The sequence below is a fragment of the Denticeps clupeoides genome, chromosome 18 (genome assembly GCF_900700375.1).
Source record: "Denticeps clupeoides chromosome 18, fDenClu1.1, whole genome shotgun sequence".
In the NCBI taxonomy this organism is placed as follows: Eukaryota; Metazoa; Chordata; class Actinopteri; order Clupeiformes; family Denticipitidae; genus Denticeps; species Denticeps clupeoides.
In genome coordinates, this window is record NC_041724.1 from 9,146,082 (window position 1) to 9,173,580 (window position 27,499).

A 27,499-nucleotide genomic window follows, 5' to 3' on the forward strand; every position below is an offset into this window, starting at 1 on the left:
TGAATACAATCTTTTTATTCACTATGTTGTAGTTTCCATACATAAGCCAGATAATAAGAAGTTTACAGGTTAATATTCTCTAGAGAGGAAGGTCTTGAGCTGCCATTTGAAAGTGCTCAGTGACTGAGCTGTTCTGATCTCGAGGGGAAGTTCATTCCACCACCGAGGGGCCAAGACGGAGAAGAGTCTAGATGAATGTCTTCCTTTTACCTTCAGAGATGGAGGGACCAGGCGAGCAGTCCTGGAGGCTCGGAGTATACGAGGTGCAGTGCGAGGTATAATAAGGGCATGTAGACGGATAATCTTTTATTTTGCATAATTGCATGTTTTAAACAGAGAAAACTGTATGCTGTATTAGTTTAAGGGCATGCACACTAATACAACCAAAAAATTATACTTTTTTTGTTGTTGCATGATTTCATCTTTAGAGGTTAAATGTCATATTAAAAGTAGGATACATACATCGAGATTGAATGCTTGATAATAGAAGAATAAAAGAAGAATCATGATATAATATTATATTGATTTTTTTTATACCACCCCTAAGGCTAAGATCAACTATGTGAATATTACACATATAACATATGTAATATTAAATATCTACATGTTATCTCTCTTTCTCACCTACTCACTCACTCTTTTATAACTGCTTAATCGACATCCTGCAACATGACCATGACCTTGAAAATGTGACACCACATCGCTGCCTGGCACGCCCTATATGTGTGTTATATGTATATGTAATATATTCTCAGATTGCATTGTGGTCTCTGTTGTGGGCTGGTGCCCCGCCCATGGCGAGCCTTGGTTTTTAGCTGACATGTTGTTGACTCCATTGTGTGAGGGTTCTGGTTACAGATACATCTTCTCCCAACGTTGGAACTGCTTCTTAGTACACACATAGTGTCTCATGATGTTTTCCAGCGGCGCATTGTTAAAATCCAGAAGCTGTTTTCCATATAAACATCTCTGTTTACAAGAAAAAAAATTCATCATCTCTCGGCATCACCGTCATCACGGCCGCCGCAAAACCCATTTTCATCGTTTCCCTGCGATTTCCTGTATAGATTTGAACCTCTAAGCGGTGGCTCGGATGCTTTTGAAAAGTCTGCTGTGGAATATCAGATGATTACTGTTTTTTTTTTTTAACAGTTAGAAATCAGCAGAATGTTGACGGCTTCGCGACGTCAAATGCGTTTCCAGGCGATGAATTATGAGAATTGTCTCATGCGACTGTGCTTTATCAATACCGAAGACACAATTACCATGACTGCCGCAGAAAGTGGAGAACATCTCCCCTGGTTCATTTTCTTGTGCCGTTCTACACACTAATGGGTCTATAATGGAAAAACATTAAATCCGTTTTCAAGGAAAAACAAGGTTATCTTGTGTAGCGAGGGGGGGGTTGACGTAAGCACATCTGACTACATCGGGCATTTTAGTATGTCATCACAGGAATTAAAGTTGCAAACCGTTGCTGCGTTGCTCTGTATTTATTTTAGTCTGACTGACAGAACATTTGAGTTTCTTTCCAGACTCCTGCAGTTCAGCAGGGCCACATTAATCGTGATGTCTGCTGCATTTTCTTTTCCCCTCCTGCTGCCCTTTTTTGGTGGGGGCTCTTCAACAAGGCAAGCGAAAGAATTATGAGGCATGTACAGATGATAGAATAACACCGAAATAAGACGGAACGTCTCTGGTGGATGGGGATTTTCAACAGCTATGTTTAATTTCCAGAATCCACCGAGAAACCATTAGCCATGCATCTCAATCGGCATGATTTTGCAAAAAAAAAAAAAAAAACGCACACATCCGCCCTGTTCTGAAGCAGACCGAGACTTCACCAGAGCGGAGATCAAGAATACATCAATGCGGGGCTGCGAAAACATCCATTTACATACCGCGGCGCATGGGAAATGGATCCGAGGTGAACCGGGCTCTGATTGGGAGGCCCGTCTCCCATTTGCTGAATTTCAATCCCAGGAATATGACCCCTGTCACACGCGAGTTCCAAATATGTTTTTTTTTTTTTTTATGCTATACAATGAGGCTTATAAGTTATCTAACAATAACACAAAGGCTGAATTCAAGTACAATAGCCGACACGAATTATTACCAGAGCCAAAAAAAACGTACGTAGACAACTGCATAACCATAACACACATTAAGAAGATAAATGCTGGGGTTCTAAATCACAATAAAAGACTTTCATTTCCTTCCTTAGAATTGGGACAATCAGCTAATGTTTGTCTCCCATGGTTTTGAATGTATAGAGGACGATGTGCAGATAACGCCTTCCACACAGTGCAGAAAAAGTTGAAGTCAGCATGTTTTTCGTTGCACGTATCCGCGCTGAACGGAGCTCGGAGGTGCCGGTGTCGTTTTGAGGAAGGCCAACTGTCCGGGCGTTTGACCCGAGACACGCTTCGCCCACAAAACAACCTCTTCCTCTGAGACCCAACAAAGAGCCACTTTATCGAGCGCCGCATCCCGTGACCCGACTTGGCCTCACGGAGGGACGCTGCTCTGGTTAAAAAGAGCGGATCTTCAGCCGCGGTTCAAAATTCTTCCCCGAACCGTAATTAGCCTGAGAGGGACCATCTAAATCGGGCACGCCACTCCGCTCCACTCTGCTGTGCCCGAGAGGCGCGTTCTTCACAGTTTGTCTTTGGGAACTGTCAAGGCCTCCCCCCCCTATCCCGACACAAAGCCTTCGCTCCAGCTGGGACTGGTCTGGTCTCTTCAGCGGAGAGACGAAAGTTAAAAAATCTCCCTTCCTCTCGTGGGATCAGCCCGCTGACCAAGGACAATATCCCTCTTTCTTACACAGGCAGGCCTGGATGAGGTTTGTGGCGGTCTGGAGAATTCCATGGAAAAAGAAAGAGGAGGAGAGCTAAAACATTTTTAAAAATTACCCCGTGCCTCTTGGGAGTAATAGATAATGCAGGTGGTAGGGCTGTCCCCTCAGACTCGTTTGACCTCAGCGCCCACACACACACACACACACACACACATACTATCACCACTAACAGGGAAACTAGATGCAGCTCAGCACCTTGTGAATGTCAGTGATGAAATGAACCTGGCTACAACCTTAATTCCCAATGTGCGTATGTACAAATGGGGCTACGCCTGCGACATTTCCCATGTTCTGATAAGGCGCAACATGCCGGCAAAATCCATTGGCAAGTCTCTTTATGGCGTCTCCAAGGTGAGCAAAATCACAGCAATAATTACATGATGGCTGAACATTAGTGCTGCTTCTGGCTGTTGTAACAATACAAGGCAGTATTTAGGGTGAAGTAAAAAATATACACATTTTTATAGACATACAGTCTATAAAACCAAAAGTTTACATAGACTGTATAAAAAGACATACGTTTTTTTCATACAATCATACAAAACCCTTGCAGGTTTAGGCCCGTTCGAATTACCAAAATAATTTCTATTTCTTCTAAATGTCAAAACAATGTGTGAGATTTTTTTTATTACTTTCTTCAAAGACAAAGGTTTACATACATTTGCTTAGTATTTGGTAGAATTGCCTTTAAACTGAATGACCTGACGGAAACGCTTTGGGTATCCTTCCACAAGCTTCTCACAACAGTTTCATGGAATTTTGGCCCATTCCTCCTGACAGAACTGGTGTAATTGAGTCAGGTTTGTAGGCCGCCTTGCTCTCACACGTCTTTTCAGCTCTGACCACATTTTCTATGGGATTGAGATCATGGTTTTGTGATGGCCACTCCAAAATGTTGACTTTGTTGTCCTTAAGCCACTTTGTAACCAATTTTGCAGTATGCTTAGGGTCATTGTCCATTTGGAAGACCCATTTGCTCCCAAGCTTTAACTTCCTGGCTGATGTCTTGAGATGCTGCTTCAACATTTCAACATACTGTTCTTTCTTCATGATGCCATCTATTTTGTGAAGTGCACCAGTCCTGCAGCAAAAAAATGGTTGGGATGATGTTCTCAGGCTTGAAAGCTTCCCCTTTTCTTCCTCCAAATATGACAATAGTCATTATGGCTAAACAGTTACATTTTTGTTTCATCAGATCACAGGACATGACTCCAGAATTGGGATTGATACACACATTCCTCACCAGAACATGTTCATCTCTTGGACTCTTGGAGCCGTCTCCTTCCTGAGCGGTATGATGGCTGGACATTCCCATGTTGTTTAAACTTCAGGCATCTGGAAATTGCTCCCAAGGATGAACCAGACTTGTGGAGGTCCTGATCTGGGTTGATTTCATTAGACTTGACATCATCATCTTGGCTTTCCCAAATAGTTTAAAGGCATAGTAACCTTAGTGTATGAAAAATTTGGACTTTGAAGAAAGTAAAAAAAAAATCTCCCACAAATTACTTTGACCTTTAGGAAATAGAAATTATTTTGGGAATTCAAACAGACCTAAAACTGAAAGGGTTTTGTATGATTTAATATCAGATGGTAAGAAATTTTTTTTATTTTTATACAGTGTCTGTAAACTCTTGTATACTGTATACCTGCCAAAAAATTTAAATGAGCAAACAGGCAACAGACAGCCTTTGATTGGTTAATTACTACATAGATGAATCTGTTTTTATGTGGAAGCAGGGCATGGGGTGCAATTGCAGGGGCTGAAGCTTCTGGTGTTTGGAAAGCGGGTCACGTGTTGTTTGGGACATCAGAGGCGCGAGCAGGAGCAGCGTCGTGAGGGGAGTAAAGGTCAAAGGTCATCGTGGCAAACAAGAACAGGTAAGGAGCATCCAGGAATCAAGGTCAGTGTTGAGCGGTCATCTAAGGGAGTGTTCAGTTTAGAATAAGCTTACAGCAACGTGAAAAGATTTGATCATGTGTTCGTGATGTCCTCAAGTGTGAGTGTGCTGGGTTCGTGCTGGGTTCGATGCCCTTCCTTCAGAATTTATTGTCTTGCATGCATCAAGCAAATATAACAATTAAAGCAGATCAATGAAAACACTAAAATTGGGTTAAAAACTGTTCAATGCAGTTTTATTAAAACCTAGAAGGATAGTGGAAAACCATCGGCGCCGCAGAAAAGAAAGTGGCCGGAAAACAATTTTGAATCTCTTAAACATATGACACAGTCAAATCATAGAAAATGGACAGATGACCTCACAGCTCTGTTGAATGGATTTGGGACTAAACAGCTGTGTGGCTATAAGAAAGTCATTGTTTAAGCTTCAATTTGCGATGGAAAAATAGGTGTGGTCTGATTAATCCAGGTTTATCCCGTTCTGAACTGACGGCAACCCAAGATCATAACAGGTCATAACCTCCACAGGGTTGTCCACAGAGTCCCTACTACACAGCCCTGTGGAGGCAGTGTTATGATCAGGGGTTTCTTCAGATTCTTTCCTGGTGGCATGGGCATATTTCAGGGTTCATGAGGCTCTAATTATGAACGTGTGGTTGTGGGAGCATGAGACACCATTTTCACACATGGATTGGCCAACACAGACTCTCACCCTTAACCCCACCGAGAATCACTTTGGATGCGCTGGAGCAGTGGCTCCGACTTTCCCATCCTCAACACAAAGACCAGGTTAATAATTAATGTTAATTAATTAAACGTTGCAACATTGTATATCTATATTGAAACAACGAATGTCAATAAAGCCCACAGAACTTCATGCAAACTCACTATCAGTATAACGATACACTCCAATAGCGACCCTTGGTGCATTTGCATCTGTGGCTTCAGCTGTGCGGCGCCCTTCGATGGGAACAGATTAAAACTGTGCATGGCTTGTCACCATGAATTTGGGAGGAACTGAAGGCCTGGCCGACTTTGAGGATAATTAACTTCCAAGGAAGGTCCCGGCAGCTTAATCCTGTCTGCCTGCCTGCCTTCTGGGCTGCGGTCCACGCCGGGATCAACAGCCGAGCGAGCGACTTCCTCCGCTCCTGCCGGCACTGATAGTGGTCTGTTAAAGCATTGTTATGGTGAAATTGCACATAAGTAATGGCACTTTAATTAGGGTGTGCGGCGTCAGGCTTATGGATATAATAACGCTGCCTGCGCGCCATTTAGTCAGACAAGATGAAGGCGTTTAGGCCCCTGACTGGTAAACCCCTCATTCAGGAGGAGCGCTCAGGCCACACGCAGGCAGCCAGACACATTCCCAGCACATCGGGCCGCGTTCTAATTTGGGAACGAAAAGCTTCTGTGCGGCATTTCTCTAAGTCAGACAAACAAAAAGCCAGTGTTCCTGTTTCGCGTGTGTGTGCTGGAGGAGCTTCCGAAAAAAGAAAAGGAGCAAGTGGGTTGAGGTGTTGCTTGTTTTTTAGAGAAAAGGAGACGACTGCACGTCTGTTTCTGCAGGGATGGGGGGAGCTACGCCCAACAAGACGCAGCCCGTCTGCTATCAGTGCCGAACAAGGAGCCCAACCTGCTTCCTCTGCTTCGATCGGAAGGAACAGAAGTCAGCAGATAAAAAATACCGGAATGTCAGATGCTCCTGATGCGGAAGGGAATTGGCTCTTTCCTCACCTTGAAAAAACAACATTTTAAACATGGGGGAAGACATAATTCTGAAAATAGATCTTTTTTTGCATAGTGAACAGCTAAGAAAACATGCATGAAATGTGCATGAGTAAATCGACCATATATCATCATACTTCATGTGGTGATACATTATCAACACGCTAGTATTGGTCCATTGACGTTTGACTGGAATAATTAAATCAATGTTTCTTTTATAGAAACAAAGGCAGGACCTGCAAGCAATTTTTGCCTTTGTTTCAAATGGCAAGGCTTATGATCAAATTTACATTTTTAAAATTTCATTTTCAAAGATACCATGATCATGGTCAACTGTACTGCAGAATTAAAATACCGTAATATCATGGTCATCAATACAGTTGTTATGCCAAGGACGAGGCAGGAAGCACAATATGGCGAGGTTAATTATCAAAAACACAAAGTAAATTGAACAAGGGCCAAAAAAAATCATAAATAAATAATACAATATATTTCCATGCAAGGTCGAACGCTGACGAACACATAGGCACGAGCATACGTTCAGAAGTGACAGGAGGTAAAGGCTTAAATAAGGTTCCTGATTATGTGTAAAGGAAAGTACATGAGGGTAATTAGGACAGATGAGACAAGCATATGTTGATGATGCCACCTGGTGGTCCAGGGGCCAGGATTCTGTGTGACTGTCACCTCTGTCCTTGAGAATGCCATTTAGCTTTTACTATATCTGCTTTATGTGTCTCTACACGCGTGTCAAACAGTTGACGCAAATGCAGTGAGTTTCAACTGCTCTGCCATATCGGAGCAAACTCCAGAATAAATCATGCCTTGTCACATTTTTCACACATATGCAGACTATTTTAGCTATTGGTTTTGACATAGGTGTCCACATTTAGAGGTGAATTTTTATTACTGGCTATTTAAAATGAAATTTGGATTCATTGTTTTCCATTTACACAGCCATTACAGTTTTGGAAACCACAGGAGGGCGATATATAAAATCTGTAGGTTTCATGTTTCTCTTCATGTTCACACAGGGACAATCAGACATAACACTACACGCTTAAGGGTTTATCTGTTTATTAGTGACTATCAGGAAATGCTGACTTATTGATCATCTCTGGGAAAATGTTTTGCGTATTGATGCATAAAAAAGGAATTGATCGCATGACTTATGATTACCACAATTTGATTGATTTTTGTGATATTGATTTATTTGCTGGAAAATGTATTTGAGTTGAATGGCTTAGTTTTACTTTGTACGAAGCAAGCGGGGTGGTCAATAAAATCTGTGCGCGCCTATTGGTTGTGGTTGCAGCATCTTGTTACGGAGCAGCTTTTCTCCATCTGGAGCAGGAGCCCTGCTCAAAATAAAGGAGTTCATGAATGGCTCCAATCGTTCATGAATGGCTCCAACCACAACATTTTAGCGCAAAAACCCACTAACCTCAGCCAGAATGCTTGAGTTAAAGGACAATTTCACCTTTCAACACAACAATGTTCTAATGCACACAGCCAGCTTAACGGAGGAGTGGGTTCTAGAGGACGGCCATTGTCCTCTGCAGCCCCTAACTTCAGCCCTATAGAAAACCGGTGGAGTGACCTGGAGAGGACTCTGCACAGGAGGCCCATTCACAGTTCAAATGATCTTGAATGCAATTTCTAAAAAAAAATAAGAGGGTAAAATTACTCTGGTGATTTCTAAACCTGGACCAACAAGAAAGCTAGGTACATATGCAACTTTTTTTTTTTTTATGCAATATACAACTTTACTTTACTTTACTTTACTTTATTTAGCAGACGCTTTTATCCAAAGCGACTTACAAGAGGAAGACACCAGCAATTCTCGTTTGATTTCTATAGAATATTGAGTTTACAAACTAAGAGCCCTGATAAGGCTCAGACTTGTCAATGAAGAGCATGCTCAGAGATTGTTAGGTGCTAGATGAAGAAAAATTATAATGTATTTATACATTTTTGTATTGTTTGTGCATTGTACATTTTGTTCTTTAAAAGAACAAAATGTGGTGAGCCTTGTTTGTTGTCTTTCTCTGTGTTCAGAAGTGATAGAAAATCACCAGGTTAATGTTTATTTTATGTAATAAAACATTCATCGGATGCCTCGCGCATCATGACCGTTGGAGACAGCGTGAGAGAAATCATGAATTGTATAAATAACACGTTTTCTAATACATACCTAATGTGGTATGAAGAGCTCCGGTGTACGTGTTGGGTGTGAGTTGGATGAATGAGTCTTAGGATTCTTTTGGGAAATTAAAAAAATAATAATAATAATAAATTCCACGGGCAGACAAGCACGGGCCTGTAAATCTCGGGAAATAGTGTCTCCCAGTGGCCGGTTAGCGCAACTACAGGAACTTTCTCTGACCTGAACGCTGTTTTTTTTGCCATCAATTAATCAAATAACCCCAAAAATGACATATATAAAAACTAAAGAAATGAATAAGTTTTACAGTTTGACAGAGAACAGCGAAAACACGGCAAGGAGATGGTGATAAATGAAAGCGTGGACAGGCGCGCATAATGCGTCCCTGTCTCGGGGCTCCGCTGCTATCTGCCCGGCCAGCCGGCCCCAGCTGCGGGGAGGCGATGCGGCTATCGGGTTGCAGCGGCCATTTCCCGGCCCATTACAGGAGGCTCTTTATGCTCCTTTAAAAGCGGATCGGGTTGAAAGCGCCATAAAACACCGGCAGATGAGGCCTTGTCTGGTAAAATATTAATAAGAAGTTAATTGGTTGTTAATGGACTGTTTCTGTGTCCTTTCCATTACATCCAAAGCCACAGACCACAGCTGGTGCCCTCCAGCAAACTTTCAACTCTTAGATACACTGATCAAAGAAATAAAGGAAACACAAAAATAATACATCCTAGATCTGAATTAATTAAATATTGTTATTAAAAATTTTGTTCTTTACATAATTGAATGTAGTGACAACAAAATAAAAAAATATATAGATGGAAAAACACACTACAGGCTGATCCAACTTTGATCTGATGTCCTTAAAACAAGTTAAAATGAAGCTCAGTAGTGGGTGTGGCCTCCACGTACCTGTATGACGTCCCTATAACGCCTGGGCATGCTCTTGATGAGGTGGCGGATGGTCTCCTGAGGGATCTCCTCCCAGACCTGGACTAAAGCGTCAGCCAACACCAGGACAGTCTGTGGTGCAACGTGGCGTTGGTGGATGGAGCGAGACATGATGTCCCAGATGTGCTCAATTGGATTCAGGTCTGGGGAACGGGCGGGTCAGTCCATAGCATCAACACCTTCATCTTGCAGGAACTCCAGCCACATGAGGTCTAGCATTGTCTTGCATTAGGAGGAACCCAGGGCCAACCACACCATCATATGGTCTTACAAGGGGTCTAAGGATCTCATCTCGGTACCCAATGACAGTCATGCCACCTCTGGTGAGCAAATAGAGGGCTGTGCGGTCCCCCAAAGAAATGCCATCCCACACATTACTGAGAGTGGTGAATTTGCCAATCTTGGTGTTCTCTGGCAAATGACAAATGTGCTGCACGGTGTTGGGCCGTAAGCACAACCCCCACCTGTGGACGTCGGGCCCTCATACCACCCTCATGGAGTCTACTCGATTTGCACAACAGCATGTGAAATTGATTGTGAATCAGTGTTGCTTCCTAAGTGGACAGTTTGACAGAAGTGTGATTGACTTGGAGTTACATTGTGCTTACATTTACATTTACGGCATTTATCAGACGTATGTGCATGTATGGTATGTATGTGCCATGTATGTGCCATGTATGGTATATGATGGTGTATGTGCATGTATGGTATATGATATAATTGTCTTATGTTTGTCTTTTTCTTAACATTAAAGTTTTGATATAGCCGTTCTTGATGAACATGCAAGAAACACAAAGAAGACATGAACTTTCCAGAATGCTTTTTTAAATTGACAATTGCTGCAAAAAGAACATTTGTATGTTTTTTTCCAATGTCCACTCAGACCACCACTCATACAGCATACCAAGGTGACATGTAATATTGATGTTAAGTGGCTTTACAAATATAGATCAAATTGAAACAAAATAAAAAAACATTAATATCTACTTTTATCAATTCACCCCCCTTTTTTCCCTTTTAAAGTGACCCTCAGTAGGAAAAACATTTCCAGGCATTTCACTCAAGCTTTTGCCCTCAGCATCAGCCCTGTTTAATTTATGAAGACAACATTGTCGTTTCGAGTCGCTGTACTTCAAAATGTCACTCTGTGAACTTTTAGCACTTAGTGCCTTATGAATGCCCAGCGGTCCAAACCCAGGGGGTTGGAGGGATTTCAAACAAACGTCTCTCATCAAAAGAGAGTAAACTAAATTTAATCGGTCAAAAAAAAAAAAAAATCATAATAATAATTTCTGGTGCAAAACTCTCCTCTTTGTAAACATGGAAATACGATCAGAAGGAGCATAAATCATTTTGCCACTACTGGATGCGCTAACATTGCAACGTCTAACCCGTATTTGTTTTACAGCGGTGATTAACATTCAACAATTTACTGGACGGTGGCACTTTTTCCTCTTCTTTTCGTTCTCCAGCAGGTCTCCTGCACAGACTGCAAATGATTGCCTTGGAAAGAAGTGCCGTGGGGGCAAAAAAACAAAAAAAAAAAAACAAAAAAAAATAAGAATGCTGTCCAACTCTGCACGAAAAGCCTCGATTTACAAAAAGCCTCTGGCGCGTGCCAAAACTTTCACTGTAGACCAAACCCGTAACATGACCCCCCCGGCTGGTTAGGCATTAAACAGCCTGTTTAATACCCAGTTCCTGCCCAATAAGCTAACGGCGACCTTGTATATATTAACTGCAGCATGTGTATAATATGTTACAGTGTCTTCTACCATATTTACTTTAGGTTAATTGACACTCAAATATGCACACAAGTGATATAAAGCAGGAGAAGTAATTCAGTGAGCAGTGGCCATCATTTAAAGCGATCCGGCACATAATTAAGCTCGACTATTCCCAGGCTAATATTTGGATAGCTTTGTAGGGGAATGTGCCACCATGTGCATGTGAGCACTAAAATTGGAGACCCAAGCACTGCGATTGTGCGGGTCTGGGGGAAAACCTCAGGCCCAACGCCATCAAAACATGGCTCTAATTCTGACTTACAAAATATATTTTCAGTACTGCCAAGTGTTGGAAAATGTTACAATGACCACAGGTAAGGGAAACCGTTCTGCCTGGCAAAGACCGTTCAGCTCTTCTACAATATAATATGTACGTACATAAACCAGTGGACTGACATGAAGGGTTTACAAAGGGGGGGGGGTGTATGAACATAAGCGATGCATATTTTTGTTTTGTATGTGACAAACAAGTCATCCCATGATTTGTCAGCTATTTCAGTCTATTTGTTGTCAATTAGAAACATGCAGCGCTGCTGTGGTTTACCTAAAAAGTCTGATACAAATCAAATGAAAACAAGTACAAAATTAGCCTTAAATGGTATTGCAAATTATATTTCATATTAAAAAATATGTCCTTATTATATTGTGATTGAATTTGTTGGCATGCTTGAGGAAAGGGAGGTTTCAATATTTAAAAACACAAACAGGCTGGTATGCTGCTTACACCACTTGCTTGAAAGAACATGGGGGAACACAGAACAGTGATGTAGAGAACGAAGTGCCATTAAAACACATAATTTCCCTGAAAATAAGAGCAGTAGTTCCTCTTGAACATGGTGAGATTTGGAGAAGATCAGAGGTTTACTTGTTGAACATGATGGGCCTCACCGTGCCAGTAAGAATCTTAGGAACATGAACGGATATGATCTCCGAAATCATCTCAGGGTAGTTCACCTTCGTCTGAAAAGACTGGGCCTGGATGTAAAGATCGTACGCAAACTGGTGGAGTTTCTGCACAATCTGCGGAGAGAACAAGATTTAAGCATGAATTACGTTCTATTGTGTCATCTGAAACATGCTGACTGTTTCATAATATTAATTATGTGCAATACTGAAAAATAGTACAATATTACACTATAAACAAACAACTATAAACCTGTTGCAGGACCCAGCCACTAGAGGTCACTCACGTGCTTGGTTCTTTTTTTTTCCCCTCATTCTGTAGCATTTTCCCCATGTCCTCGGTTTCAGTTTTTATTGTCAGGTATGACCTTCAAAAATCCATTAAACCTTAATGTACCTATATAGTGTGTACCGTATAAAAATGTTCTCAAGACAACGTAAATATAAAGGTACGTAATACGTCTGTTTCTGGTCCTGGTGACAATGTCTGGAAACTAGCTCAAGTTCTAGAACCTGTGCCATTTTCTCAACCAAGCCCATGTATCTGAATTATGCATCTACAGATGGGGCCGTTTTCCAGGTCCCACCACAATTTATTCTTGGCCAGAACCAAAATGGAACCAGTTCACAGGGGATTCCGATTTATGTTCTGTTCCACTCACTGGAACCATAACTGGAACTGTACACACAGGCAATTTTAGAGCGAATAGGTCTGCAGTTATAGAAGTAAGCCATCTGGGAAGATTCCCCCGAGAACATATTTACCTCTGGGGTCAATTTTTTTTTGGTTGCATTCGCACCACCATCATGTAAGCTGGCCAAACTAACTTCTGAACACCACTGCACAGATCTCATCCATAGGACAACAATTAGGATAAAGCTGCAGCACAAGGTTGACAAGGTTGATTGAGGTGAATGCTCACCGGCTGTATGTAGTCCAGGAGCTGCGTGAGCTGGTAGAACCGCTCCGAGTGGTTGCCACGGTCACAGCCCGTCACCAGACGATCCAGCTCATTGATGTAAGTGGAGCGCAGCTCGTCAAAACAGCCCTGATTCTTCAGCCCTTCCACCGGAACTGAGGGGGCAAGAACCAGGGGATCAATTACAAACGTTGCACAGACACACACGGCCAACACGCACACAAACGTTCGCACTCACTGATGCTAAAGAGCAGCAGGGCTTTCATGCACAGATACTCCTCTTGTGTGACCTGCAACAGGCCGAGCTTCTGCGACAGGTGCTTCATCCGAACGCAGTGTTCATACATGCTGCTCACCCGCATCCTCTGACTGCAAGAGCAAAGACAGCGCAGACCGGGTGACTTTACCACATCCATAACTTTAATATGTATAAGATCATTTATTTTATCATCTATTTTTGCCAACAATGTCAATAATAAGAGCCACATCCCATTAATAGGCGAAATTCATCAGATAATTGAGGTTTTACTTCAAATATTTGTAATTATTTCCTATTATACATCATAAGAAATGCAGCAATTGTAAAAGAAACCAGCCCAATCCCATACCGAAATCATGAGTGAATTTAAATAAATAAAATATTTTTTTTACAAAAGAATAGCTTTTAATATTTAATATTAATTATGACATACATATTTTCACTTAAATTAAAAACGAATATAGTTGATATAATACTCTGTTATAGGCGCTAATAAATAACCTACAACAGCTTGATTTTATAAAATCTAATAATTCTATCCAGGGAAATGTCTATTGTTGTGAAATATAATATGATATTTATTACAACAGCACAGTTCTCAGTCCTGAAAATGTTTTTGGCAGAATCCATTAACCACACCGAGTGTGGGTCCCCCGGCAGGGCCGGCAGTTAATGCCATATGAAATTTCACCCAGCCAGGGAGATAACAGAGCATTTGTACCCTGCCAGCCTCGGCTCCCTTTTCTCTCAGCGGCCAAATCCTCCAGAACGCGGACACAAATTTACCGCCGCGCATATTTACGGCTCACTGCAGCGTGGCCGCCACCTGGGGCCTTCGGCAGGGGCAGCAGAGGCTTCAGCGTACGCTCTAGCAGCACGAAGGTTTGGAAGATGGCTCAGCTCCACTTTGGGACAGTAAGTTATAGAGTAGAAGACTGGTGCTTACTCGTTAAAGATAAGGTCGGGGGCGAAGTAAAGCATCGTGCCGTTGGCCTGCTTATGGGACCTCCAGCCCAAAGCAAACACCATAATCACCAGCCAGGAGTTCTGGATGACGGCCATCTGGTCGTCCACGGGCAGATTTTTAAACCCTGCGGAAACACAGAGGGAGAAAGTGCTTTTCAAGTGCTTTCCGTAAAAATAGACTTTCAGATACTGAGAACTTAAAAAAGACGGAATGAATGTCTTTCCCCAAACTATTTAAATTGAGCTTATGTAAAATGGGTAAAGAATCATCTGTGATTTTTTAAAGTTTTATTTCATGTAATTCTGTAAATTACGTATATAACTTGAGATTTACACAAATGGCAAAAAGTTTTACACAGAAAATGTATTTATTTGAAGATCAGTGTTTTTCAACATTAAATTAAATTGATGACTCTTTTAGATTAATTTGTCACATAAATCAATATTGTATTGGTTGTACAATTTTGCCTTCACCCTGAAAACAGCATGACAAGTCATTATCAGATGTATTATAAGGGCAATATGGTATATTGAATCATCACATTCTGTACAAAGAACAGGGATTGGATACCACTGACCAGAATAATCTAACATGTCGCTTAATTTAAAGAAAAACAAAATGGTTATGGCGTCACTAAAGTCACCTTACAGGGCAACAGGCTCCATTGATTATCCTTCCCCTGAAGACAGCACTATTAATTTTGACCTTGTCCAGCCTGTCAGTTCCTGCTATGTTTCTAAAGCTTTCCCTGAAGATCTGCACTATCAGTCAAAAGTTGGGACACACCTGTGGCAGTTATGTAGACGAAGATGGAGGCCATTTTGAAGAATCCAATGCAATTTAACCCATCACAAGGCTTTTCACTGTGTGCACCATGTGCTGTGCTATGGTGATATGTGTGTATAATGGGTACAGAAAGTATTCAGACCCCCTTAGTTTTTTCACTCTTTGTTATGTTGCAGTCATTTGCTAAAATCATTTAAGAAAAACACAGAATTATTGACATTTTTGCAGGCTGGGCCATTTAAGAACAGTAGGCGTGAAGCCACTCCTTCATTATTTTAGCTGTGTGCTTAGGGTCATTGTCTTGTTGGAAGGTAAACCTTTAGCCCAGTCTGAGGGAAGTAAGCGCAAAGGCGGGACATACTGGGAACAGAGATTTATTAATAATACAAAACAAACACAGCACGATGGCCGAAAACAGGGAAATAATCCAATCCTGACAAGTCCGGGATATTTCTATACTTGGCCATATTGGACAGGTGTTGAGCAGTGCCTGGTTCTCTCCACACATATCGCTTAGAATTAAGAACAAAAAGTTTTATCTTGGTCTCATCAGAGCAGAGAATCTTGTTTCTCACCATCTTGAAGTCCTTCAGGTGTTTTTTTTTTAGCAAACTGCAAGGAGAGGCTTACGTCAGGCCACTACATTAAGCCTCAACTGGTGGAGGGCTGCAGTGATGTTTGACTTTCTACAACTTTCTCCCATCTCCCTGCATCTCTCGAGCTCAGCCACAGTAGTCTTTGGGTTCTTCTTTACCTCTCTCACCCAGGCTCTTCTGCCCGATAGCTCAGTTTGGCCAGATGGCCGGATCTAGGAAGGATTCTGGTCATCCCAAACATCTTCCATTTAAGGATTATGGAGGCCACTGGGCTCTTAGGAACCTTAAGTGTTTTGTAACCTTGGCCAGATCTCTGCCTTGCCACAATTCTGTCTCTGAGCTCTTCAGGCAGTTCCTTTGACCTCATGATTCATATTTGCTCTGATATGTATTGCGAGCCGTAAGGTCTTAGAAGATATAGAAGATATGTAGCTTTCCTGATCAAGTATTTTTCTGTCAATATGAGTTGTTGTCTGAACATTAATCAGGGAAAATGAACTTAAATGATTTTAACAAATGGCTGCAATATAGCAAAGAGTGCGAAAAAATGAATACTTTCTGTACCCAGTGCATATGCAATGGCTTCACTTTCATTAACATGAGTGAATGATAAGAAAGTGTTCAGCATAAATCTTCATTGGAAACTGCTGGAAACCGCCCCCGTTGTCTAACTTAAGGTGGTGGAGAGAAGCCAAGAGTGTGAAATGCTGCCATCACAGCAAAAGCTCCCAGCTTTGGAGGGACTCAAATCTGCTGGCCTTGTCTGCATTTTTTTGTTTATTACATAACCTCACGTGTGTTAGAACATAGTCCTGTGTCTGCAGTCTTGTTCCATTAGTAACCCCCCCCCAAAAAAAAAAAAAATTAGTATGTGCATCCAAATATTTGATAGGTAGTGGTAGTGTACGTGTTTTCAAAAAAGAAACTATTATATTGATCATGAAAAATCTTGATTATTGATTGGCACATTATTTTACTGATATATTAAAATTAGCTGACCTTTTTAATTGCCCTACGATAGATAAAAACTACAGGGAGTGCAGAATTATTAGGCAAATGAGTATTTTGTCCACATCATCCTCTTCATGCATGTTGTCTTACTCCAAGCTGTATAGGCTCGAAAGCCTACTACCAATTAAGCATATTAGGTGATGTGCATCTCTGTAATGAGAAGGGGTGTGGTCTAATGACATCAACACCCTATATCAGGTGTGCATAATTATTAGGCAACTTCCTTTCCTTTGGCAAAATGGGTCAAAAGAAGGACTTGACAGGCTCAGAAAAGTCAAAAATAGTGAGATATCTTGCAGAGGGATGCAGCACTCTTAAAATTGCAAAGCTTCTGAAGCGTGATCATCGAACAATCAAGCGTTTGATTCAAAATAGTCAACAGGGTCGCAAGAAGCGTGTGGAAAAACCAAGGCGCAAAATAACTGCCCATGAACTGAGAAAAGTCAAGCGTGCAGCTGCCAAGATGCCACTTGCCACCAGTTTGGCCATATTTCAGAGCTGCAACATCACTGGAGTGCCCAAAAGCACAAGGTGTGCAATACTCAGAGACATGGCCAAGGTAAGAAAGGCTGAAAGACGACCACCACTGAACAAGACACACAAGCTGAAACGTCAAGACTGGGCCAAGAAATATCTCAAGACTGATTTTTCTAAGGTTTTATGGACTGATGAAATGAGAGTGAGTCTTGATGGGCCAGATGGATGGGCCCGTGGCTGGATTGGTAAAGGGCAGAGAGCTCCAGTCCGACTCAGACGCCAGCAAGGTGGAGGTGGAGTACTGGTTTGGGCTGGTATCATCAAAGATGAGCTTGTGGGGCCTTTTCGGGTTGAGGATGGAGTCAAGCTCAACTCCCAGTCCTACTGCCAGTTTCTGGAAGACACCTTCTTCAAGCAGTGGTACAGGAAGTGTGATGGACAATGCTCCATCACACGTGTCCAAGTACTCCACAGCGTGGCTGGCAAGAAAAGGTATAAAAGAAGAAAAACTAATGACCTGGCCTCCTTGTTCACCTGATCTGAACCCCATTGAGAACCTGTGGTCCATCATCAAATGTGAGATTTACAAGGAGGGAAAACAGTACACCTCTCTGAACAGTGTCTGGGAGGCTGTGGTTGCTGCTGCACGCAATGTTGATGGTGAACAGATCAAAACACTGACAGAATCCATGGATGGCAGGCTTTTGAGTGTCCTTGCAAAGAAAGGTGGCTATATTGGTCGCTGATTTGTTTTTGTTTTGTTTTTGTGTCAGAAATGTATATTTGTGAATGTGGAGATGTTATATTGGTTTCACTGGTAAAAATAAATAATTGAAATGGGTATATATTTGTTTTTTGTTAAGTTGCCTAATAATTTTGCACAGTAATAGTCACCTGCACACACAGATATCCCCCTAAAATAGCTAAAAATAAAAACAAACTAAAAACTACTTCCAAAAACATTCAGCTTTGATATTAATTAGTTTTTTGGGTTCATTGAGAACATGGTTGTTGTTCAATAATAAAATTATTCCTCAAAAATACAACTTGCCTAATAATTCTGCACTCCATGTAATCTTTCACAGTGCAGCCGCATAATCCAGAAGTTTAATTTTGAAGAAAAAATGAATTCATGTGAAATTGTCATACAAATTGTGAATTTAAGCAGCTAACAGTCCCCGCAGCTCCTGTTAACCGTGGATTCTGGCCTCTTTGTAAATTACCTGGGATCCCTTTGGCCCACTGAACCACAGTGACCAGCTGTCGCTCGCCCAGTTTATTGAGGCTGGTGAGCAGAGTAGCTGGAGAGTCGGGCTGATCCTGGTCGTGTCCGGCGTTGACCACGGCCGGCTCGATGCTCTCCAGAATGGTAAGGAAGGCCCGGGGGGACTGCGTGCTCATGGTGGCTTTGGGAACGACAGACTCTCCGGTGGCCTTCTGTACTTCCGTTCCGCTTTTCAAAGCCGCAGTCGGCTCCAGCTTCTTCGCATTCCGGGCTGCAGCGGTGCCGTTTGGGGCAGAACAATAAAAAGCACATGAAAGGCGCCTTTGAGATGGAATGTCTTCCTCATACATATAAATAAAAAAAAGTGATATTGATATGTGTCAGCTTCAGGGATCTTACGTTTGAGCTTCATCCCGAATCCAAAGCATCTTCTCAGACGACATGAAGGACAGTTCTTCCTCCTGAGTTTGTCTATAGTGCAGTCATTTCTGCCGGCACATAAGTACTGCTGTTTTCCTGAGATAAGGAAGAAAATAACCAGTTTGCAAGAGTCCGTTTTATTACACATCAAATAAAAAATAACTGGATTATCTTTAAAGTTCGGACATCGCTTTGATTGGAAATGAGCACCGAGCTTCCTCACCCTCAGCTGCCCTCTTGAAAAACACTTTGCAGCTGCCACAAGTGAGCGCCCCGTAGTGGCATCCAGATGCCATGTCTCCACAGACCTGACAAATCCTCTGGGCAGACAGAAAAAACTTCATGGGCAGGACATCTTCAGCTCTGTGTGAGCACATAAAAACAACAACAAAAAATCTGGTTAATATTGAAAAAAATGAATGGGCGGGGGTGTTGGGGCTTGAGCCGATCTCTGTCTGAATGGTGTCAGTGATGAATAGGGGAAAATGTATTCATTTCTAAGCAATTATTCATGAAATGTTATGCATTTCCATTAAATCCATTATAAGCGCATACTACTTTCCCCATAATTGCAGTCCACTCAACATTTAGTGATATGAAAAGTAAAGATGAACTAATCTAGATCACATACAAGCACAGAACTACAGATGTCAACAGCAATGATATGATTTAGGAGGGTTGTAATAAACCATTTCGGAGCACTGGCAACTTTCAAATGCCTTACATTGTTCACATCTTTGCCCAGCAGAGGGGGCCCTTTACTTTCCTAAAAGCCCACAACCTCCGCCCCACCCATAACTTCTGTCTGTGGAGCAGTGTGGATAGAGGAAGCTTAAACAAGGATCACAGGGAACAGACACTGATCTGGCAGTACGTGCCAGAGGGGCCGACAGTGCCAGTGTCATAATTTAAAACCTTTCACGTGTGCTTATGAACGCATTCCTAAAGCATGACACACACACACTAATCAAGCCATCAGGCAAAGGTATGAACGTGTTTTTAAGCAAACAGTGAAACAGGCGGTATGCATCATCATTTGCACATCATGACTGTCCAGCTGATTTAACGCATCTAGGAATTATTTATGGGTTGGTGAGGCTGCCAGTTGCAACGCTTTTGCATTTAAGCATCACAAAATGTGCTCCACTTTCGGTTATATAATTCGGGCTCAGTTCAGTTCTATAATTTCAGTCATGCTCAGTTCAGTTCTATCATTTTAGTCGGGCTTGTAGTTAAAAAGGCAACACATCAAATTTGTATCTGCACTTAAAACCTAAAACTTCCCATTTATATCCAGCAGTTCCTATATAGTACTATATGTAGCACATCTTTTTTTAAAATGTTTAATTAAAATTCTTATTGATTTATTTATTGTTTAATTGTATTAAGTGATGTTAAGATTTATTAATTTTATCAGAGATTTTATGTGTCATGTATCAAATCACAATCGCAATACTGATCTCATTAATCACAAATGACCCCCCCCAAATCATGCACCCTAGTGCACTTTTCTACAGCCCCGCATTTAATTGTCATTTCTCCCTCCCAAATGTGCTTTGAGGCAAGTTTTCCTGTGTTGGGTGAAGTCAGGACTAGGATGAAAAACTACCATCTCAGTAAAAAGAAAAAGCCAGCTTTAGTATCACAAAATGTGCTCCACTTTAATAGGTTTAATAGAGTGTGCTGGCCTGCTGCAATAAATAGTTTGGTTGAAGAACACAAATCGATCGATACTGTGAAAAAAATGATCACAATAAACAATAACGCAAATATTCTGCCAAACTTTTATAGGATGGCAGCTATACTACAACAACAACAACGTTTGTTGCTTATATAGCCCAAAATCACATACAGTACGTCTCAATGGGCTAAATACATACTACACACCTGTTCTTTTAGGTAATAGCTGTCACAGATCAGTAAGAGTTCGGTATAGGGTTGCAGGGATTATTGGGTTTGACGATTAACCGTGGAGTGAAACCTTGCAAATTAATCCACGGTAAAGACTTCCCCAACATCCACCGAAAAATCCACCGGAACCAAAGACATAGTATAGCGCAACCTGCATGGACAAAATTAAGCACACACAAAGAACCTCAATCGGAGAGACAACCAACAATGGGACACGGTGTGGGAATATTTTGAATATCCAAAAAAATTCCAGGACCACAGGTCACCCATTTACAGTTCTTGTAGAAAAAACGAGTGCCCAGAGATCTACAACATGACATTGCGCTGTGACGAGTGCCCAGAGATCTGCAACATGACATTGTGCTGTGACGAGTGCCCAGAGATCTACAACATGACATTGCGCTGTGACGAGTGCCCAGAGATCTAAAACATGACATTGTGCAGTGACGAGTGCCCAGAGATCTACAACATGACATTGTGCTGTGACGAGTGCCCAGAGATCTACAACATGACATTGTGCTGTGACGAGTGCCCAGAGATCTACAACATGACATTGTGCTGTGACGAGTGCCCAGAGATCTAAAACACTAGCACTAACACTAGCATGATCCAATAAAGAATTTGGAGCAAACCACTTCTGCAAAGAGGAACAAACCATGCAGAGAGTTTTCAGCAGTAGTGGCAATATTCTCTCAACTGTCAAAGGTTTAACATCATTTTCTTGTTTTTATTTTTTGTTTGTCTGTTTGTCACTGCTTTTAAGTTAAGGATTTTGGCAGCAACAAACAAGCTGTGCTGCCTACAGATGTGTACAGCAATTAACTTTATTTTATATACACATTCATATTTTCTAACTGTCTGATAATCTGCAATAAATAGCTTCTTATGTTTAAAACATTTATATAATGCGTTTGTATGATTGTTAATATGTTAATACGGTTGTGAAATCAATTCATGTAAAATCATCAAGATAATATCAGAATTATTTGTCGGACTATAATCATGCTACCAAAATTCCTAATCGTACCCTAGTTTGGTAAGATGACCATGAATTAAAGTATTTATTCCACTCTTTCAGTCCTGATAACAAATCTGTCCAAGAAAGGGCCACAGCGGTGTAAATAGTACTGGTGCCTACAAGTTTCATAGCAGTTCGGGAATGTTTCGTACAAAAACATCGCACAAACTAGCTGCACGATAAACCTAATAGTAATTGCGATGTCAGATTGTGCGTTTACATGAACGCAAAAAGATGCGCTTTATTTTAGGAGTACCTGGACTGAAGCAACACAATACATTATTTATCATTCTTTCGAACTTTACCAATTGACTAAACTGAGACTGGCTGCTCACTTCACATTCCCGCCATGTTCCAGACTGGAGTCGGGGAACACAGGGTAGAGCTGAAAATCTTGGCCAGAATATCTTGGGTTCAGGCTTAAATTCTATCATTTTAGTCAGGCTCAGTTCATTTCTATCATTTTAGTCAGGCTCAGTTCAGTACTATCATTTTAGTCGGATTCAGTTCAGTTCTACCATTTTAGTCGGGCTCAGTTCAGTTTTATAATTTTAGTTGGGTTCAGTTCAGTTCTATCATTTTAGTCGGGCTCAGTTCAGTTCTACCATTTTAGTCGGGCTCAGTTCAGTTTTATAATTTTAGTTGGGTTCAGTTCAGTTCTATCATTTTAGTCGGGCTCAGTTCAGTTCTACCATTTTAGTCGGGCTCAGTTCAGTTTTATAATTTTAGTTGGGTTCAGTTCAGTTCTACCATTTTAGTCGGGTTCAGTTCAGTTCTATCATTTTAGTCGGTCTCAGTTCAGTACTATCATTTTAGTCGGGTTCAGTTCAGTTCTACCATTTTAGTCAGGCTCAGTTCAGTTCTATCATTTTAGTCGGTCTCAGTTCAGTACTATCATTTTAGTCGGGTTCAGTTCAGTTCTACCATTTTAGTCGGGCTCAGTTCAGTTTTATAATTTTAGTTGGGTTCAGTTCAGTTCTACCATTTTAGTCGGGTTCAGTTCAGTTCTATCATATTAGTCGGGTTCAGTTCAGTTCTACCATTTTAGTCGGGCTCAGTTTAGTTTTATAATTTTAGTTGGGTTCAGTTCAGTTCTACCATTTTAGTCGGGTTCAGTTCAGTTCTACCATTTTAGTCGGGCTCAGTTTAGTTTTATAATTTTAGTTGGGTTCAGTTCAGTTCTACCATTTTAGTCGGGTTCAGTTCAGTTCTACCATTTTAGTCAGACTCAGTTCTGTATGATTCGCTGCTTGCAAATTTGGTTTAAAGTGGGGCAACGGCGAACTTGTCGTTAAAAAGGCAACACATCAAATTTGTATCTGCACTTAAAACCTAAAACACCCCATTTATATCCAGCAGTTCCTATATAGTACTATATGTAGCACACCTTTTTAAAAATGTTTAATTAAAATTCTTATTGATTTATTTATTATTTAATTGTATTAAGCTGCAGTATTGGGAAACATTAATTGCTAATTTTATCTGAGATTTATCTGAGAAACGTATTTAACAGAAACTTATTTTATGTGTCATTTATCAAATCACAATCGCAATAATGATCTCAGTAATCGCAAATGATCCCCCCCCAAATCATGCGCCCTAGTACAAACACTTTTCTACAGCCCTGCATTTAATTGTCATTTCACCCTTTAAATGGTTTGTGCAAATGTGCTTTGAGGCAAGTTTTTCCTGTGTTGGGTGGAGTCAGGACTAGGATGAAAAGCTACCTTCTGAGTTAAAAGAAACAGCTAGTTCTACATATTTCAAAGAAAGAAAAAATCTGTGAATGCACAAGGAGAATTAAATTATTTGTCCACCCCTCACCCTACGTGCTACCCAAATAGTACTAAGATATAAAGACCCAGTAGTGTGTAAAACGTATCATATTAAAATCCTTTTGCTATTGTACTGTTGTGCAATTTGACATTCAACTATTGTCCCCCAATTTTTCTAAGTATATAACAGTACCCCACAACCAGTGGGGTACCTTCAGAAAGGGTGATAATAGTCTATTGGGTAACACATTCGCCTGTAAACCAGAAGACCACAAAGACCCAGGTTCAAACACCATTTGCTATCATTGTGTCCCTGAACAAGACCCTTAACCCTGAGTGTCTCCTGGGGGACTGTCCTTGTCCTTAATTGTAAGGCACTCTGGATAAGGGCAGCTGGTAAATGCTGTGAATGTAAAATGTAGGAAGGCCGCAGGGTCGGACTGCATGGAGACACAGTGTGGGGAATTTTGAGGCTGTGCTAGAAACAAATGTTTGTCGTGATGATGATGATGTAACAGTATTATACAGTGGCATCCAATGCTGAACACCAAGCCACTGACCCAGCAGTCTCATCCCTGTCTGTTCACCCAACGGCGATGTGGAGAGCCGTTCTCACAAGCCTCGGGGTCCAATATTTTTTAACAAATATTGAGGCGCCCAGTCGGAATCCCAGCAGCCAGGTGCATGATGGAACACGGTTCTACTTAGTCTCTTAATGAGCGTGTTAGGGACAACACGCAGTAAACCAATCTTAGCGTAGTCTCCCATTACCTTTTATAGGCCATGGGGAGAGTAGGCTACTACAGATCCTTATTTGGCAGGAAGTATATCAGAACTCTTTGTCTGCAGAGGAGAGATGTGCTCTATGTTATAAATATTACTTGACAACACATGCTAACAATTAAAGTGAAACGGGATTTTCGTTGAGGATTTAGGTCTGTCAATCGCGTCTTGCAGCCTCCAGCCACGACTCCGCCTCCATTTCAAGACAGATGTTGTGATAAACAACATCAGGCTCCAACAAGTAAGGACACTTGCGTGACACATTGTGCTGTTTTGCCCTAGGTTGTTTTTCCCGCCAAGATATTCCCACCTCCTCTGTAAAAGATCCACGCTTCCACACACACATTGACACTCGCTTCCCTTTTCAGGCCGCAAAATGGCACGTAATGACATGGACACCGTGACGACCTTGACCCCCCATCTGAGATGTGATTATGGCCGAATGCATACGTTGGCCCAGTCGGTTTCAGATCAGGTGCTGCCACAAACCGAGTCTCAGCCACGTTGTGTTTCAAAGCCACCCAGCCACCAACGTAAATGAAAGATTTTTACATTAAAAAGGCATATCTGACTATTCAAATGTGCAACCATTATATTGTCCAGCCTGTATCTTCCACACAAAAAAACGCTGTGAATTATTTGCCTCTGTACAGGCTTACAAATTCTTCTTTAATCTTGTGCATTTGAATAATAACAGAGGCTCGAGGCTTAACAGGGGCCAGGTTTTGTATTATAGCGCATAATATGGCAGGAACCGAATTCAGTAGGTATGCGAACACAAGCAATGAAATAAACCCATTCGTCTAAATTTCTCCCGTCTCTAAACACGGCGGCGCGTGACTTTGTTTTTTTCCCCCCTTTGTTTATGGGACAATAAATCCTTTGTGAAAGTCTTTCTCGGGGCACTTGTGTCACAATTTCACATTTCTCAACCCTGTCCGTGTCTCCGCTCTGCCGCGAGGATTAGGTAATAGGCGTCCCATGACCTCAACTCGCCAGCTTCAGGACAGACTGAATGGAATATGCTACTCAAGAATTTCTTTGGTAAAAAAATGCATATACTACTACTTTAATGACTACATATACATGGCTGCAGTCTGGATTTTGCATAAACTTGGCATGTTCCCAGCTAATTGGTACAATAGTGGCCACATCGGAGTGTATTAATGAGACGTCCTTATGCAGAGTGACTTTCATTCAGTAGTTACAAGGACTACGTGTTAAGCGTCTACTCAATGGTAGTATTTGGACTTTTGAGGTCTTCTGGTTCATTTTACCTACAAGGCTAGTACCATGCACTTGGTTCAAACCACCATCGCATTGTTAAAACGGCAAATTATAAGATGCCTGGACCGCTTGCGCGACCTGCATTTTGTATTTGATCTCCAACCATCTTGGAAGAGAATCCCTCATCCACTCCTTATACTGACATATTTTCGCTTGGCCCAGAAACATCCAGCCCACACCCATATAAGGCAACCCAAATATGTACTGGATCCCATATCAGCGGGACTCCGGTGAGCTGGAAGAGTGCGGCACGATACGCTGGGCCAATAAATAAATGAACAAAAAGCCACATCTGTGGGAGGGGCGTGCCCCCTCTCTTCTTACATAATCATCACTTTCCCCGGGTCCGTGTCTCACGGCTGGAGTCTCACTGGCATGGCTTCACTTTCCGAGACAAACATGATAGTGATGAGCGCCGGATAAGCCTCGATTACACACCAGTTGCACCCACGCAGGTGAAGTGGAACTGTGCAGCTCAATAAGCTGCTAATACCACTTAAGACAGATTTAGCATTTGGAACCTGCGCACCGCAGCCAAGGCCGCAAGCAAGCACAATAAAACCAACGTGGGTGACTGAGGTTGCGATTTGCGTGGCACCACAAGTACCATGTCATTCATAAAAAAAACAAAAAAAAACAGGTTTCTCTGTTCTTTTTCCTTTACATACCTGAAAAACGTTCTGCTGCTGATTGCTATATGGCTGTATTTATATTTAACTTGTTGCACCATGAATGTCTTATATGTTGCATGTGCAGTAAACATCATAAATAACCTTATAACATATAATAACATTTTAATGCTGTAGCTCATTGGGGGTAGAAGGTCCTGGGGATGAACCTGGGGAAGGTCGATCTCGCCCTGAATTTTTTAACTTGCTCCGGGGTGAGGTTACCTGAGGTTCAGCCTGCCAGGGCACGGAACGGCGCTCGGGATCCTCCGGCAGACCGCGCCGGGGTAGTAGATGTCGGGCGGGCGTGCGTTCAGCGCGATCGGCCCGCGGCGGGTCTCGGTGTGCTCGCCGTAACTGTAGACGACGGGGCCGTACGGGCCGAAGTCGGACGGGAACCTGCGGGCGCACGCCGCGAACGGCTCCTCCTGCGCGACGTCGTGAAAGTTGTCCCGGGCGCGGCTGTCGCCTGGGTCGTCCTCCGGGTCCCGTCCGTACGCGCGCGGCCACGGATGCTGCGAGGCGAGGCAAAAGTAGTCGGATGCGCCGTCATTCATGGTGCGTCGGTCCCTGCGCTGTCCCGGAGACGTAGTGCCGCCTCGTCGCGTGGCATGTTGCAGGATCAGAGAGGGACTCTGCGTTGCCAGATTATGTTTGAGGAAAAAAAAAAAAAAGAAACAAGCACGCCCGTGGACCCGAGTCCAAAACGATTTTATTAATATGTTTCAGTCACCTCCTACCCGGCAACATTTTCTAAACCCTGCATTATGATTAATAGGAGCTTAGCGCTCAATCCCCAGCAAGCGTCAATATACTTAATTTTGCCAACCTGGCAACCATGCAAATATTGTTCTTCCACTAAACCATGATAAATTGTTTTGAGCTTATTTAATGCAGAGCAACCCGATCAGATCACACATGAAGATGGAATCCAACAACATGCCATTGAAAAAAAATCGAAAAAACTTAATATTCAGTTTGTTGCTCCTGGGTATTAAACAATTGGAAATAATAATGGGAATAATTGAATTAGTACACAAAAAATATGCTGTCTCTATCTATAAAAAAAATAATGAAAGCGTGATCCTTAATTCGCTTCTAATTGAATGTCA

General features: G+C 41.9%; 1 protein-coding gene across 1 annotated transcript; it reads right to left on the reverse strand.

Moving 5' to 3' along the window:
• Positions 1 to 10,399: 10,399 nt before the first annotated feature.
• LOC114767894 (progesterone receptor-like) lies at positions 10,400 to 27,022 on the reverse strand. Its single transcript, XM_028959760.1, has 8 exons — positions 26,613 to 27,022; positions 19,169 to 19,308; positions 18,925 to 19,041; positions 18,524 to 18,796; positions 14,410 to 14,554; positions 13,443 to 13,573; positions 13,208 to 13,359; positions 10,400 to 12,401 (listed from the first exon to the last, which is right to left on the reverse strand). The coding sequence occupies exons 1-8, from the start codon at positions 26,942 to 26,944 to the stop codon at positions 12,243 to 12,245; spliced, it is 1,449 nt and encodes a 482-aa protein (XP_028815593.1). The 5' UTR covers positions 26,945 to 27,022; the 3' UTR covers positions 10,400 to 12,242.
• Positions 27,023 to 27,499: the final 477 nt, after the last annotated feature.

Excerpts from the sequence above, each read along its gene's own strand:
- LOC114767894 (XM_028959760.1), bottom strand. The coding sequence starts at position 26,944 with ATGAATGACGGCGCATCCGACTACTTTTGCCTCGCCTCGCAGCATCCG. Across the intron at positions 14,555-18,523 it reads GTGGGCCAAAGGGATCCCAG|GGTTTAAAAATCTGCCCGTG; the intron begins GTAATTTACAAA and ends GTGTTTCCGCAG. Across the intron at positions 13,360-13,442 it reads CCTGCTGCTCTTTAGCATCA|TTCCGGTGGAAGGGCTGAAG; the intron begins GTGAGTGCGAAC and ends TTGCCCCCTCAG.